The 17,937-nt window shown below is 34.3% G+C and overlaps 1 protein-coding gene across 1 annotated transcript; it reads right to left on the minus strand.

The window, feature by feature from the left end:
* Positions 1 to 209: 209 nt before the first annotated feature.
* On the minus strand, positions 210 to 16,363 carry LOC132748098 (peptidyl-prolyl cis-trans isomerase-like 4; the record flags this gene model as incomplete). Its single annotated transcript, XM_060737645.1, is given in 7 exon segments — positions 210 to 306; positions 2,423 to 2,565; positions 3,618 to 3,735; positions 5,960 to 6,024; positions 6,311 to 6,378; positions 15,436 to 15,501; positions 16,145 to 16,363. Coding segments are annotated over 7 exon segments (561 nt in total), but the record flags the coding sequence as incomplete, so codon positions are not given.
* Between the last annotated feature and the right edge of the window lie 1,574 nt (positions 16,364 to 17,937).

Here is a 17,937-nt window from a genome sequence, read left to right on the forward strand (position 1 = left end):
CTGAAGTACAACAGATTATCTTTTACCACCAGTATACAGCCAGGTGTTCCTGCACTTCCATACAGTTTGACAAGGCTCTCTACTGATTTTAGCTAAATTATTCGATTTTGATAATAAAACCCCTTATACTTTCAATGGACTGGACAAAACTATTACACAAATCTAGCAGGTTAAGGGTTCACAATTATGTTACATAACTCGGACCTTACATCTAGTTGTTGTTTAGTAGGTTCAGGAGATCTGTCTGGTACCTCCAAACCTGGTGGATCATCAAAGGGATCATCTAATATGATTGTGTGATAAATTCTGAAATAAATGGACACACTCATTAAAAAAGATATGTTTGTAAAACATGTATGCCCCCTATCGGCAGCCAATTAGTCATGTGATCAGGTTATTATGCATGACTTCTGACCTAGTGAACAAACAATTAATAAGGGTTATCTAGTATCAACTGGTCATGACTAGTCCACAAGGTAATAATTATTGTGACCCCATAGGTTTGTGTGCAGCAATTTAAAGTTATTACAAATCTTACCAAATAATATATGCATAATTTTATGAATCATGACAGCGAAAGTTGTTATATTACATAAGACCTTCAAATGTGTATACCAAAAGCATTTTTAGTTTAATATAGAAATATCAACCAAGGCAACTTGAGTTGTTGAGTTATTGGTAGTAAAAACCGTCATTAAGTACAAGGTCAATGTGACCTTGACCTTGGACCCCTTGACCCCAAAATCAATACGGGTCATCTGCTTGGCAATGACCAATCATCATACAAAGTTTGGAAGTTTCTAGGCCTAAGCGTTCTTTAGTTATTAATCGGAAACCGTTTTTTACCTACAAGGTCAATGTGACCTTTGACCCTTTGACCCAAAAATCAATAGGGGTCATCTGCTGGTCATGACCAATCACCATACCAAGTTTGAAGAACCTAGGCCTAAGCGTTCTTTAGTTATTGATCAGAAACCGTTTTTACTTACAAGGTCAATGTGACCTTGACCTTTGACCCCTTGACCCAAAACTCAATAGGGGTCATCTGCTGGTCAGGACCAATCATCATACAAAGTTTGAAGTTCCTAGGCCTAAGCGTTTTTTTAGATAATTGATCGAAAACCGATTTTACCTACAAGGTCAATGTGACCTTGACCTTTGACCCCTTGACCCCAAAATCAATAGGGGTCATCTGCTGGTCATGACCAATCACCATACCAAGTTTGAAGTTCCTAGGCCTAGGGGTTCTTAAGTTATTGATCGGAAACCGTTTTTACCTAAGAGGTCAATGTGACCTTGACCTTTGACCCCTTGACCCCAAAATCGATAGGGGACATCTACTGATCATGACCAATCACCATATCAAGTTTGAAGTCCCTAGGCCTAGGGGTTCTTTAGTTATTGATCGGAAACCGTTTTTACCTACAAGGTCAATGTGACCTTGACCTTTGACCCCTTGACCCCAAAATCAATAGGGGTCATGTACTGATCATGAACAATCACCATACCAAGTTTGAAGTTCCTAGGCCTTTAGGTTCTTTAGTTATTGATCGGAAACCGTTTTTGCTTACAAGGTCAATGTGCCCTTGACCCCTTGACCCCAAAATCAATAGAGATCATCTACTGGTCATGACCAATCACCATACCAAGTTTGAAGTTCCTAGGCCTAAGGGTTCTTTAGTTATCACTCAGAAACCATTTGGTCTACGGACCGACGGACCAACGGATCGACAAGTGCAAAGCAATATACCCCCTCTTCTTCGAAGTGGGGGCATAATAACACCTTAAAGATCCTGTAACACATTTTGTTTATTGTTTTATATCATAAATATAATGCTTAAATGAAGATTTATCAATATTGTAAGTTCCAAAAAGCATTATTTGTAAAGATATTACCTAATTTACATTTCATGTAAATAAAGGGAGGTAATTAGAAATTTATTTTATATAAAGTATAAGTCAATTTTTACAACAAGAAATGAATGCATATATTTTAATGATTACATATAAATGTGGACAAATATTTGCAATACATATTTTACATGTCTTTAATGTTTGAAAATTGTTTCATAAGCATAATTATATACATATATAAAATTTTACGTAAGTGTGGTAACAACCTTAATTACAACATACAGGATCTAAAATAAAATATACTTAACTTAATACAGAATAAGACTAAGACAAAATGATTTTGTAAATAATAAATATTCCTTAAATTACAAGAATGATGGCTTCATGCCAGTTAATCACTTAAAAATAAACTACATTAAACTACTACTATTCCTCCAATAGTTGAGCTAAAATTGTATTCATTTCCGTGACTAACACAAATAAATAACATGTATGTTGATTTCTATCTCATAAAGCATACACTTCAAAGAAAATAGTAAATGTCACAAAAAATCTAAGAATGTCATACCTGATGTCCTTGTAAGGTCTATGTTCCTTGTCACAAAATGCCTCATTTAGTTTTTTGAGGACATCAAAGCCTTCAGCAACCTCACCAAACACTGTGTGTGTGTTATCCAGATAGTCTAGATTTTCTCCTAGAGTGATGAAAAACTGAGAAGAAAAACACACGTAGTTCATGACACAATTTAAAAGGTAAGGAAAGAGATAAATGATAAATGTATCATATTTGATGGTTTTATTTCTCTCCAAATATATATTTTGGACAGAGATTTGCAAATAACATTATTGAGTTAACACTTTAATAGCTTTAAAAAGTAACATTTTTAATAGCTACACATTTGCAACAACTACTAGTTAGTAAAATTAAGAATCTTTTTCAGTTCCTGCAACCTCAACAATCGTTTTACTATGTATAGACATAATTATGTCTTTTTGTTGCCAAACTAAACATGTTTTGTTTGAAATATAATGCCATAAACTGACATGATGGTACCTCATTAAGCCATATTACAATGACTCAATAGCAACCATCCCTTATCTACATAGTATCTTATCTTTTTATCTGAAATTCTATAAAATTTATCATACTAACCAAAGGGCAAGCCCATAATACCTTAGAAAGGATTTTTATTTTTTCATTTCTCAAAAGTCTTTTTTTTAGCATTTAAGTTCTGTTAAAGTTTCTAGAAAATTACTCATTGGCTAATAACCTTAATCATGTCTGGCTAATTGACATCTAGTACAATTAAAGTGATTGAGCATTTTGTATGGCAGTCAAAGTACTACTTTGTTTACACATTGCTAACTTTATGACAAATAATTTCACGATCACCACAATTTATTTCAGATGATATGAATCTGACATGCTCTAAAATCATTGGTTAAATTTTATCAAACTCATGCTTGTCCTTTCTAAAGAAGAAGAAATTTATTTATTTCCGAGGCGTTTATTAGGTTATTTACTTTGATAAATTTTCAATATAATACTACTTTTGACAAGATGATAATTAACTGCAATAACAGGCGCATTGGCTCATGTATGTTTGTCTGTATATAATTGATAATTTAACTGTAACCATGCTAACTTGTTCACACAAGTCACATAAATATATAAATTACATATCTTCTTAATTAACCAATTGCAAGTTATATCAGCCGGAAAGACTGGATATAATAAGTGTGTGTGTATTATCTCGACTAACCTGTGAGCCATGCATGTTATGTCCATTGTTTACCATAGATACTGTACCAACTTTCCTGTGTTTGAGGCGAGGTGTTATTTCCATATCAAAATATTTTGCTTGCTCCCCATACACAATCCTATAACAAAACAATGAACAGCAGAATTGTAGCAGCAAATTAGCATTCATGTTGTAGAAATATATCTTCAAAACAAACTATATCACAGATCTTTTTTGACATAAAATTAGTTATATGTTGTAGAAACAGGCATGATTCAACAAAAACATAGATTACATTCTTACTTCGAAGCTCATCAAACTTTAGATAATTAACTTTAGTTTAGTATTTTTTATCAACTTAAAGATCCTGTATGTTTTGTGATTGATATTGTTACTGTATGTATCATTTTTTTTTTTTTTTTTTTTAATGCGTTTATTTAAGGTCGCCGCCGGAAAGCCCATATGGGCGACCGTACACTCAAGTCGGGCCATCCTAGAGCGTCCCGCCGAGATTTTTTCGTCGATTTTTTCCAGCTTTATTGGTGGAGGAAGACCCCAAGTGCCCCTTCGGGCATTATTTCAGGCACGAGCGGGCACCTGGGTAGAACCACCGACCTTCCGTAAGCCAGCTGGATGGCTTCCTCACATGAAAGATTTCGACCCGAGTGAGGATCGAACCTACAGCGGTGAGGGACCTGTGATCTCAAGTCAATGACCTTAACCACTCGGCCACGGAGGCCCCACATGTATGTATCGTGTGTGTATTTGCGTTTATTTATACTCGCCACCGGTTGCCCATATGGGCGAGTCCTCCAGAAGAGTATTAGTCATTTTAGATTTTTGGAGGATAGTGCAATTACAGATACAGAAAGATGCCCCAATTCCAGAAGCTTCTCCTGGTTCTTTAGCGTGCCAAGTGTTTAAGCACCCATAAGTGTTTAAGCACCCATACACGGGACCTCGATTTAAAGTCTCATCCGAAAGACTGATTAGTAATTTTAGTTGGCCAGCCCGGGAATCGAACCCACAATGTCGAGACTTGTCGCTCTAACCGATTGAGCTATGCGGGCTGGCATATGTATGTATCACACACTTGCAAAATATTATATATGTATATAATTATGCAAATAAAACAATTTTCAAACATCCAAGAATATGTAAAATGTGTACTGCAAATATTTGTGCACATTATATTTAATCAATAAGTTACATGCATTCATTTCTTATTGGAAAATTTGACTTGGAATTTATAGAAAATAAATTTCTAATTACCTCCCTTTATTTACGCAAAATGTTAAATTGGGTAATATCTTTATAAATAATGCTTATTTGAACTTACAAGATTTTGAGCATCATATTTATGAAATAAAACCATGAAAAAAATGTGTTACAGAATCTTTAAGGTATTAAAAAAACTAAATTTTTACATTTGAAATTTGTCTCATACATGATAAAGAAAAATTTAAAACAGATGGCAAAACTTTATTTTACCCATGATAATTCAATATGGGAAATTTTTTTACTAATGAAACATTATGTGAATTGGGAAAATAGTAAATTGGTTTGAATTATTAAAGACAATATTTTTAGAAAAATAAAATAAGAATTTCCCCATTTTTAAGTAAGATAACTTAAATTTCTAAAGTTTCTCTCCAAGGGGAGGGGTAGCAGACTAGTGGTTTAGTGTCTGCCTCTCAAACCAGAGAGATTGTAGGTTAGAGCCATACTGGGGTCATAATCATGTTTTATTATCTGACATCAGTTGTGGTCAGTTCAAGGTAACATCCTCAATGATGGTTCAAATATGTTACAAGCTACATTCACAGTTTAGCTTAAATAATGTTTAAACCGGGTTACTCAAACAAAATTTATAGTACCATATTATGGCATAGCACAATTAACAATCTCTGCATAATCTCTTAAAATACAGGCATTTACAGACTGATATATGACATATATGTGATATAGCCAGTGATTTTTTCCTGTATTTTACACCCAAATAAGGACTGCCTTCCCTAGCCCAAAATAGGTATAATTTCCGCCAAAGATAGGTATATTTTCCCTAAAATGCCTTGTGCATATTCTTTACCAGAACCATAACTTAACAGCAGCTCACTAATATCAGCTAGCTAATACAGTAAATTGAATTGACTAAGACTAAAAACTGTCCCTATAGATAGCCTATGCTATGTACCATGTTTAATTGAAACAAAATTGATAATTTTATAAAAATGTGCGAGTAAATTAGATTCTCATTTTTCTGATTTATTGTGCCATATATTCCCTTTCACAAAGCCACAGGTTGTTTTGAAAATTGAAATAAAACTCCCTGATAGCAGTATTATATACATATTTTGACTTACCCATACACAGACTCTCCTTCCCGCCCACTACCTGTTGGGTCTCCAGTTTGAGCCACCAAGTTTCTCTGAGAATACACAATGTTTATGTCATACATTCGTATATTGAAAATTAAAAAATTCTTGAAATGTTTTAGCAATTCATAAAACAGACTCCAATAATTTCCAAGTCAGTCTTATTGAAAATGTCATAAATTAACTTGTTTCCTGATTAACTGTTATGAATCAGATTATTAAAACAGGTTAAAATATTTGCAGTTTATAAAATATTGACATACTAACATACAATTACAATCTAATATACTATGGTTACACACCACTATAACTTCTAAATATTGCATAAACAAGATTTACCTGCACTGAATGAAAAAGACAGAAGTTGTAGTATTTTATTTTGCATAACTTCAGGAAATTCTTGCAACCTGAAAAATAAAATAAAAATCATTGAAACAAGCAAATTCGTTGAATTTATATCCCCCGCAGAGTACTGGTTATTACTAACACAACAACAGAAGACATAAGGCTTTATTTATATATTTATCATGGCATAAACAGTAATAATCTTTAAACTTGATAAATATTCAGGGCAATAACAATGCCATATCTCTGTGTTAAATAGTAATATCTGGAAATGCCAATGAGATGTATGCATACTGCATAACTAATCAAGGGCCATAAATCTGAGTTATAAGTGTCTGACCGGAACAAGGCAACTATATGCACATCTCCTCTTCGTATCCCATAAAGTTTCATTGAATTCCAGCCAGTAGTTACAGAGAAGTAGCACGGAAACGATTATTGCTCTGGTTGTATACTGCATAAGTTATCAAGGGCCATAACACAAAGTTAAAATGTCTGACCCAAACAAGGCGACGATATGTGCATCTCCTCTTGGTATTAAAGGTTCCCATAAAGTTTCATTGAATTCCAGCCAGTAGTTACAGAGAAGTAGCACAGAAACAATTATTGCTCTGGTTGTAAACTGCATAGGTTATCAAGGGCCATAACTCTAAGTTAAAATGTCTGACCCAAACAAGGCGATGATATGTGCATCTCCTCCTGGTATTGAAGGTTCCAATAAAGTTTCATTGAATTCCAGCCAGTAGTTGCAGAGAAGTAGCCCAGAAACAAATATTTTTCTATATGCATACTGCATAACTAATCAAGGGCCATAACTCTGAGTTAAAAAGTGCGACCCCAACAAGGCAACGATATGCGCATCTTCTCTTGGTATTGAAGGTTCCCATAAAGTTTTGTTGAATTCCAACCAGTAGTTGCAGAGAAGTAGCACGGAAACGATTATTGCTCTGGTGCATACTGCATAACTAATCAAGCCATAACTCTGAGTTAAAGTGTCTGACCCAAACAAGGTGACGACATGCGCATCTCCTCTTGGTATTGAAGGTTCTCATAAAGTTTTGTTGAATTCCAGCCAGTAGTTGCAGAGAAGTAGCGCAGAAATGATTTTTGCTCTTTATGCATACTGCATAACTAATCAAGGGCCATAACTCTAAATTAAAGTGTCTGACCCAAACAAGCCGACAATATGCGCATCTCCTCTTGATATTGAAGGTTCCCATAAAGTTTCGTTGAATTCCAGCCAGTAGTTGCAGAGAACTACTCCGGAAATGAAATTTGGACGGACGGATGGACGGACGGACAGACAACGCCAAAACTATATCCCCCTCCCGATTCCATCGGCGGGGGATAATAAAATAAATTAAACAGACACTATCCACAAGATCATTATTTCACTGTTTTATAAAATCAACTTCATTTCTTTATAACTAAAGCATGCTATATATCTTTTAATGATAATTCTGATTCAAGAATTTTAGGAGACAACATGTTTTTTCCATTCAAATGCATTGGTAATGTCATGTATAGTGATTGGTTGTATATTTCAGTACATAATGAATTATAAATGGATTATGCAAAAACCTTAAGAGTCATAATAAATTTCAGTCTGACGGTGATCTAATGATTTGCCCCATTGATGATATGCCCCACTTTAGTGATGATTTGCTTCACCTTATATTAAACAGTTTTTAATCCATCTGGTTTTGAAAATATTAATGGTTTGGGAATTTTTGTATTCATTTGGAATATTTTTTATATAGACAGTGATTTTTTTTCCATTTTTCGAAACAACCTGTGGCTTTCTGAAGAGAAAAATATAGCGCGATAAATCAGAAATAGGGAAAATCAAATTCTAACAACTGAGAATGGAATTTACCCACACATTTAATAAAATTTTCAATTTCAATTCAATTTAACATGCATGGAACAAATCAGAGGCTATAGGGACTGCTTTCTGTCTTCTAGATGATATAATAAGTTATATGCTGTTAAGTCATGGTTCTGATGAAAAAGTGCACAGGGCATTTCAGGGGAAAAATTGGCTTTTTTAGGAAAAAATAAACCTATTTTGAGCTAGGGGAAACAGCCTTTATTCGGCTGTAACATACAGGAAAAAAATCACTGATAGATAACATTTGATTTAGAGATAGAATAAGAACAGTATCAGTTTAACATTGAATAACAATTACTAATATCATTTGCATATTTAATTATATGAATTTTCCTTATACCCTCCATAATATCCAATTTGAATCAACCCTGGAGAAGCAAAATACCAAAATTGGACTTCCAGAGTTCAACTGGGAGCTGGGGCACTTAGAAAAAAGATAATTAAGAAATATGATCAGAAATAAATTGATAATAATACTTAGTGCATTTCTTAGCCTGATTTTTGTGACACAGCATTGTAATGCTTTTTAATTTCGGGTCGTTTTCCAAAATTAGAATAATTATTCTGGAAAAAACAGAGAGGGTGCATGATCTGAAAGTCCTTATTTGTTTTTTTGATTGGGTTTTATGTCACACCGACACAGTATAGGTCATTTGGCGACGTTCCAGCTTTACTGGTGGAGGAAGACTTCAGGTGCCCTTCTGTGCAATAATTCAGGCACGAACGGACACCTGAGTAGAACCACCGACGTTCCGTAAGCTAGCTGGACTAAGCTTCCTCACATGAAAGAATCCAAAGTCCCTGTTGGACTCGGCCGGGGACGCCCCCTGAAAGTCCTTAAATTTTAACTATGTAACATCAATTTTTAGAACTAAAGGCATTAATGTTCAGAGAGTTACCACCATTTATGATCCCAAAAACATTAACATCCAGTGCTTTCAGCACTTTGATTAGATATAAGGAAAACATTACAATTTAGGAATATTTAAGGCATATAAATGCAACCAACATTCAAGGTTATTAAAAACAAATAACAAATCATTTCATCTTACAATCTAGTATACAAAATTAATGTTTTTCAAATATCTTGAGCATTTTTAACAAACAAACGCTGAGGTATCTAAGTAAATATAAGGTACTTGAATTCTGGCATGAAGATACTTGGAAAATGAAGGAAACAGTAAAGTTTGTAATAAAACCAGTTATTCAAATGAAATTCCTTCCATGTTATCTTTATTAAACTTGCCACCTTTTTTAATTCCTTTAAATTACACTTTTCAATTAATTTTAGTAAGGGCTTTGGCAAAGAAAACAGAAAAACAAAGACAGTTAATTGTTTTGTACTGCATAAAGCACCTATTTGCTTCTACATTCTACTTGTGACTGTTTTTTATAAATTAATCAAACTAATCAAGTATGCCACTTTAACCTTCCAGTCATCCAAGTATGTTAACTGATAAAGATCTCTAACAAGCCGAAAGAGATTAACAGCTAGTTGTTTTGATTAAGGAGTATACTATTATCACCAATAAAGCACAAAACTGTCATAAAAATATTCCAGTCCAGCTAGTATATTAGATCATGTTAACAAGAGGGCCATGATGGCCCTGAGGTCGCTCACCTGTATATAGGCCCCAAGAGCGGGGCCAGTTTAAACCCCAGGGCTTTTATTTGAACAAACTTGGAAGACACCCATTAGAAGATGTTTCATGATGTTAAGTTTTTACTACACACATATAATGAAAAACAATGACCTCCCCCCTCCCCCTTTGGCAGGGCCAATTTTAACCCAAGGGCTTTTATTTGAACAAACTTGGTAGACACCCACAAAAAGATGTTTCCTGCAATCTAACCTCTAGCTCATTGGGTTTTTTAAAAGAAGATTTTTTAAGTTTTTACTATACACATATAGTTAAAAACAATGACACCTCTGGGGCAGGGCCAGTTTTAGCCCAAGGGCTGTTATTTGAACAAACTTTGTAGACACTTACTAGAAGATGTTTCATGCTTAATATCTAAACTCTAGCTATTTGGGGTTTTTTTAAAGAAGATTTTTTAGTTTTTGCCATACACATATAAGGAAAATCAATGACCCCCAGGGCGGGGCCAATTTTGACCCCAGGGCTTTTATTTGAACAAACTTGGTAGACATCCATTAGAAGATGTTTCATGCTAAATATCTTAGCTCTAGCTCTTTTGGTTCTTTAAAAGAAGATTTTTTCAGTTTTTACTATATGCATATAGGGAAAGTCAATGACCCCCTGGGGCGGGGCCAATTTTGACCCCAGGGCTTTTATTTGAACAAACTTGGTAGACACCCATTAGAAGATGTTTCATGCTAAATATCTTAGCTCTAGCTCTATGGGTTCTTTAAAAGAAGGTTTTTTAAGTTTTTACTATATGCATATAAGGAAAGTCAATGACCCCCAAGGCGGGGCCAATTTTGACCCCAGGGCTTTTATTTGAACAAATTTTGTAGACACTTACTAGAAGATGTTTCATGCTAAATATCTAAGCTCTAGCTCTTTGGGTTTTTTAGAAGAAGATATTTTAAGTTTTTTCTTTTGGTTGCCATGGCAACCAGAGTTCTCCATGGAATTAAATTCTTTGAACAATTTTCAAAGGTGACCACCAAAGGAACATTCCTGTGAAGTTTGGATGAAATTGGCTTAGTGGTTTATGAGGAGATGTCATTTAAAGTAAAAGTTTACGGACGCCGGACGGTCGACGGTCGACGGACGAAAAGCGATCACAAAAGCTCACCCTGTCACTTTGTGACAGGTGAGCTAAAAAGGCGATGAAAAATGGACTAAAAGGTTTTTCTGAAACATTATACAATATGTAGGGCAAGCTTAATTATCAAAGTTTAATTTAGCATCTCAAGCTTCCCATTTAAAGGTAAAAATGAACATTTTTCACATGAGTTCTCCAAGTAAATAGAAATGTTTTCCACAGAAATCCGTAATGTTTTCCAGGAACTCCGTGACAGTTATCATAAGAACTCCAAACAAGTTATCATAAGAACTCCATCCTTCGTGTAACACTTCCTCCCCCGTGATGCCGGTCATATGGAAAATGAATATCATTTTGTATTAATATGTTCTTAATTCCAGGATTTAAGAATATGATCAAAATATATAAAGAGATATTATATGTGGCCAACTGAACAGAAATTTGTTAACCTCATGTGTGCAAAATCAATAATTTTTAAATTAGCAAAATATATACACTATGCAAACTTGCGAAATAACTAGTCATCTTTAATGCTGATACATATATTATACATGCATTTTTCTCTTCTGTAAACCATGTCTTTGTATTGAAAATTGTATTGCTATGGAACATGTTGTTTTAATGCAATGAAATATTTGTAGTTGTAGTTGTATAATGTATCTTTGAGCTGAGTGGAGGCGGGTGTGGGATGCAGAATTTTCCATGCCACCGACTGGAAGAACTTACCTTTTTCAGCAATTGCAAATAATATATTTGGCACGGTTCAGAAGTGTTCACTTTATAGGACAGAGGGTGTGTAGGCGGCCGGATAGCTCAGTCGGTAGAGCCGTGAGTAGTATTCCCAGGGTTCTGGGTTCCAGTCATGGTCAGGCTGCACATTTTTCTCACCCTGTGACATTTGGCGCCAAACGTGGGGCTCGTGACTGGATATAGCTCAGAATTTAATTTACACTGCTCTGTAACTCTGTGAAATTCAAGGACGAATTTCAATATAGCAGGGGGTATGTCACGGTTCAGAACTGTTCACTTAATAAGACAGAGGGTGTGTAAGCGCCCGGATAGCTCAGTCGGTAGAGCAGCAGAAGGGTATTCCAAGGTTCCCGGGTTTGAGTCACGGTCAGGCTGCACATTTTTCTCACCCTGTGACATATTCCTTATTAAAAAGTTTTGAAGGAAAATGATTGAGAACATGGTGTCATAATGATTACTGAACTGGGGTTAATCATTACTAGTTTTAATAATGATCATGTATCTATCTATCTTCTGTTCATGTCAAACCCCTCGTGGGGAAGTAGACATGTCTGCGCATCATTTAAAAGATGATAAAAGAATATTTGAAAATGTTAAAAACAGGGGCTGGAAAACTAGGGTGAGACATGTTAGATGCAAGCTATGGCTGCACTTAACTGCTCTAGGGTAGAGAGTAGGGCAACTGCAGGGGGAAGATGGTTCCAGTGGTATACCGTCCTTGGAAAGAATGAGAACATCTATCTACATCTACATTATACTGCTTAACAATCAATTTTGACTATGACTAGCAGGCGCGTTGTCAGGGAACTGTTAATAAAAGAAATTATTTATATGCAAATTAAAAAGTTAAAAGAATAAAAGTACTACAAGACTATTAAATTAAAAGACATAGTGTGCAATTTAGAATTTATAGAATGGGTCAAGCCTCTCAGTAAAGATGTTTAAACTGGTGCTAGACTGAACACTTATAGGAAGGCTATTCCAAAGACGTATGCTCCTAGGAAAGAAAAATTTTGATGATATTGTGTCCTTGAGTAGGGTATCAGGTAGTTCAGATTTCTTGTTTGAGTAAGGTGTTGGTGGTCAACAAACACAATGTTGTTTTGGATTTTATACAAGTAGGTTACAGCACTGATGTTTCGACACTGTTCAAGGGTTTGCCAATTTAGATCATTTATCATTTTTGAGACACTACTTGTATAGTCATAATCATTAAAAATGTATCTAGCAGCTGATCTTTGTACTTGCTCTATTTTATAAATTAAATATTTCTGCCAAGGATGCCAAACTATGGAGCATTATCAACCTGAGGTCCAACATAGGTCTTATATGCAGTTTCCTTTATCTTTTTATTTGGAGTTTTAACATTTCTTCTAATCAATCTGAGGGAGTTATTTGTTTTAGATGTTATGTTGTTTATATGTTTGGTCCATGAAAAGTCTTGACTAATAGTGACTCCTAAGTAATTCGCTTCTTGAGTTGAGTTTAGTTGGATGTTATGGAGGGTATAAGGAAATATTACAGGGTTTCTTTTTCTTGTTATCCTGAGAACTTCACATTTGTCAGGGTTAAACTCCATGGACCAGTCTTTTTCCCATGTTTCTAAGGCATGAAGGTCATCTTGGAGGGTTTGGGCATCTTGTTTAGATCTGATGGTAAGGTAGACAACAGTATCATCTGCAAAGAGTCTAACCTTACCTTTGACACTATCTGGGAGGTCATTTATGTAAGAAAGGAAAAGGCAGGGACCTAATACCGAGCCTTGGGGGACACCTGAGAGGACTTGTAGTATTCCTGATTTTTGACCTTCAACTACAACTTGCTGGGAGCGTGACTTTAGGAAGGAATGGACCCAATTTGTAACCTCATAGCTTATACCCAATCTTTCCAGTTTACTCACAAGTTTGTGATGGTCCACCTTATCAAATGCCTTACTGAAATCCATGACTATGACATCAGTTTGTTGGCCACTTTCAAGATTGTCATGAATTTCCTGGGAGAAGCTTACTAGCTGGGACTCACAACTCCGTTTTGACCTGAAGCCATGTTGATAGGGGCTAAGGATGTTGTGTTTATCATAAAAGGACATAATATTGGACACTAAGATGTGCTCCATCAATTTGGACGCTATACATGTGAGGGAATAGTCTGAAGTTGGTGAATAACCTATAACTAATTACAGTCAACCCGGCCCCAAGTTTACCCAGCCCCAAGTCAACCCGGCCTCAAATTTGGTCAACCCGGCCCTAAAATTGGTCAATCCGGCCCCACAGAATTTTTATTTGGTCAATGCGGCCCCAAAATTGGTCAGTGCGGCCCCAAAATCGGTCATTCCGGCCCCAATATATATATTTCAAAGAAAACTATTTAAGTAATTTTGTTGTATGATGGAATAAAAATGATTTATTATTGATGGAAGATTATTACTGTAACTATATAGAACAATAAAAAAACATGATCAGGCGTAAAAGTGTCCGTAAATTTTATTGCGCCGATACCCCGATTAAGACTTTAATACGCATTAGTGATAATGAATAATTATATAACATCAACAATTAAATGTACATCAACATTAATTCAGATGTGATAATCAAACAGTTTAAAGCAAACAATTAACAAAAAGGTATAGCTGTGAAAACAAATCCTTTAAATAAGATGGTAGTATCTTTCATGTCTTTATTTGATGTAAATTAAAGATGGTTTCCTGAGTGTTAATGCGATAATTAGGAAGAAATGCATAGAATTTTGAGTCAAAAGGTTTGTATAAATTATGTTTCCAACAATCTTTTTTTCAGTTCATTTGAATGTTTAACTTATTTTCAAAGAATATTTACTGTGTAAAAATGTATTGGAATTTTACTATGTTTGAAAAATTGATAGTGTTTTCTGTTTAATCACTTTATGTCATTATGACTATAAATGTATTGATTGTGTTAATATTTCAGATACTGTCCATTGTTTTGCGAGAATATTATCAAGTAGAAATGAAATTACTCTTTCTGATTTAAGTAAATTTACCAGCATTATTATGTCTAAACCGCCCTATTGAAGATTGTGTAGACCAATACTAGGTAGAAGAGAGGCAGAAGAAGACGACTAGTGAATTCGTGTTTGTATGTGATGAACATTGTAGGGGTGTGAGACGAACATTGTAGAACTATACATTGAACATTGTAGAAAGTTCTATGCATTGAACATTGTATAACTATGCATTTGACATTGTAAAAACAGTAAATTATGCATGTGTTGCTTGTTTGTTACTATTGAAAGTTTTTATAAATTATATAAAATGAATAATAATAGATATCATCGTTAAACATTTGTTGTTGTTTTTTGTGTTAACATTTTGAAGCAAAATAAATAATAAAAAATTGGGCCGGGTTGACCAGAAATAACATTGGTTTAAGGCTGTGTTGACCAATTTGGGGCCGGGCTTACTTTGGGCCGGGCTGACTTGGGGCCGGGTTGACTTGTACCGACCTATAACATAACAGTTAAAATGATCGGTTTCTGTTCTAAATGTAAGATACAGACAAATATTTCATGTCACAAATATACCGAAAGACACAATCCTTCAAATACCATGCAAAAAACTTCGAATAAACATTAAAAAAATTCAGGCACTCATCCGAAAAATATATACATCCGAATATAGTTTATCGGAAGGTAATCAAATATTCACTAAACAGAACAATAATTAAATGTAACAACTTCTAAAGTATTTAGTTCTGCAGAATATACTAACATTTTGGCCGTTCTTCTGTTAGTAGATCGATGGTTATGTCGCCAATTGATGTTTCTAGTAAAACAGCCATTGGTAGCACTCCACAGTTAATTTCAAGTTCCTGCCGTCAATGTCCTACAAGCAATACGTCTAATAATTCTGATACCAAACTACACAACCTGGAAAAAGAAAACACATTTTGTTGAGAACATATATGACATAAGATTGCAAATCTACAAAGAAATTATGCCATCTGCAATAGGCAGGCAGTCAAAAAATTTGCCATTCATTCCATTGAAGCCCAAAATCTACAGTGGCCCGAGACCCAAAACAACACATTTCGACCCTCTGGCAAAAAATATCTGCAAATATACAGGCTAAAGGAACACTGTCTCTGCTTTAGCAACTCCCTATACATGCAAAATATCACAAAGAAACTAGTCCTCAACCTTGTAGATTTTTTGCTACTGCTAAAAGTTTGTACCCCCCTGTAAAATGACTTCTTTTTACCGTGCATGCTGTATAAAAGCAATGTTTACAAAAAATGGCGGCCTTGACATACATAATAAACAGCATGTGATTTCTGGCCATGTTTTCGAATTTGCCAGTGATCATATTAGATGTCACAAAAACAAATTTTATGCTGAAAATGCATTTTAAAGACAACCAGTCATTTAAATCCAGAATATTCACTATATCCAAGAAATCCTTACATTACTGTGGTGTGCTACCATTTCGCTTGAGTATAGGGGCTCTGTCTAAAACGTTTTTCTTTTTCCAATACGGATGCAGACTGGGCAATATTGATTTTTCATTACAAGTTTTGATGTTGTTGAATCAGAGCCGGTGTTTTCTATTTGTTTTGTTTTTTTTTCTTAAGGAAAATCATCTGTCGATACTGTAGAGCTCTATCATCCTCTAATACCCTGTCTATGTGTAACAGGTGTGTCTAAAGTACAGAATAGAATAGAATAGAATAGAATAGAATAGAATAGAATAGAATAATTTTATTTCACCAATCAAGGGTCATACTATATGACATATATAATCACAAGCATAAAACACAAGGCATGAAACAAAATATATCAACCAACAAATTGTGTATTGTATGGTAGAAATGAAGACAATAAAGTAACTAAGGCTTAATTCGTATTAATTATTGGAAAAACAAATAACACAGGCATACTGTAGTAATGTTAAAATAAGAAGTAAACAAGAAATGCATTGATGCAAAGCATCAAAGGGCGTCCAAGCAAGAAAGGCAGCAAGTGAAGATGAACTAGTACACATATGATGACAAGATATTCTTATAAACTACCAGAAATGTATACCACTTATGAATGAGCGGACGAAAGACATTGTTCATTATGAACTTTGATTGGCATGCTAGAGATTAGAATATTACTTGTTATTTCTTTATGATCGTGGTAATTAATAGCAACGGATATACATGTATGCAATCATTTATAATCCATATGTGTAACGCATGATCAACACGTACCACACATTTGTCCCTTATTATGTACATGTTATCGCTATTAGCGAAGACCCCCTTAAGGTATCTGTTCACACTTTAAGTTAGTAAAAATATGACACTGGTTATATTACCATGTTGATCATGTTGAGCATAATTGTTTATTATACAATAATTGTAATATCTATTAATTTTAATTTTAAAAAAATACAAATTTTATGAATATTGTTTTCTTTTATTTTTTTTGTGTTTATGTGCTATTTTAATACTGAGTTTTTACTACTCTTTTTTATTAAAATTGTAAAATAAATTTTAAGAATTCAATTGTCATATTGACCGACGATTATAAGTCAAAGCTTAACTGGAAAAAGTCAGTAAATTATGGTTTATCTTTCAATATATAATATTGTTTATTCTTAAACCATGTACATGTACATTGTATTGTTCTTTATCATTTTTTAAATTATCGATCAATTGAATAATTCATAAAATCTAATTTGTAACTTTGAATAATTCCTCGGCATCTTTACTAAACACGGATAACAAATTGAATAATTAAATAAAATGTTTCAAAGTTGATAATGTCATTTTAATAACATAAAAAATGTACCTTTTTCTCAATTATTGTACATATCACGGATTTATATTACATATAAATCCGTGTACATATTTATTGTTTTTATCTCATATAGATAAAATGAAACATGCTATTGTTTTTTTTTCTAATTGTAACGATATCAAACATCTACTCCAAAACCGGGAGAGACCGGACAATATAACGTGTGGTACTATTCGCCGGTCACTAGTAAATCCTGGTCAAAATAGACCGGGAGAGACCGGCATTTACCGATAGGAGTGATAAAAAGATATATCTATAAATAGGTTTTTGGAATATTTAGGTCATCAACTGATCATTCTAGGATACATGTACAACAATAACATACCATGACATGATAACCGACTGTGTACTACAAAATGATAAATAAAAAACCCCGAAGAGCGCGATTTATTGACGGAAAAGGTTATTTCATTTGTAAATGTTTGCATTG

Source organism: Ruditapes philippinarum, unplaced genomic scaffold, assembly GCF_026571515.1.
Source record: "Ruditapes philippinarum isolate M1 unplaced genomic scaffold, ASM2657151v2 ctg12234_1_1_1_1, whole genome shotgun sequence".
In the NCBI taxonomy this organism is placed as follows: Eukaryota; Metazoa; Mollusca; class Bivalvia; order Venerida; family Veneridae; genus Ruditapes; species Ruditapes philippinarum.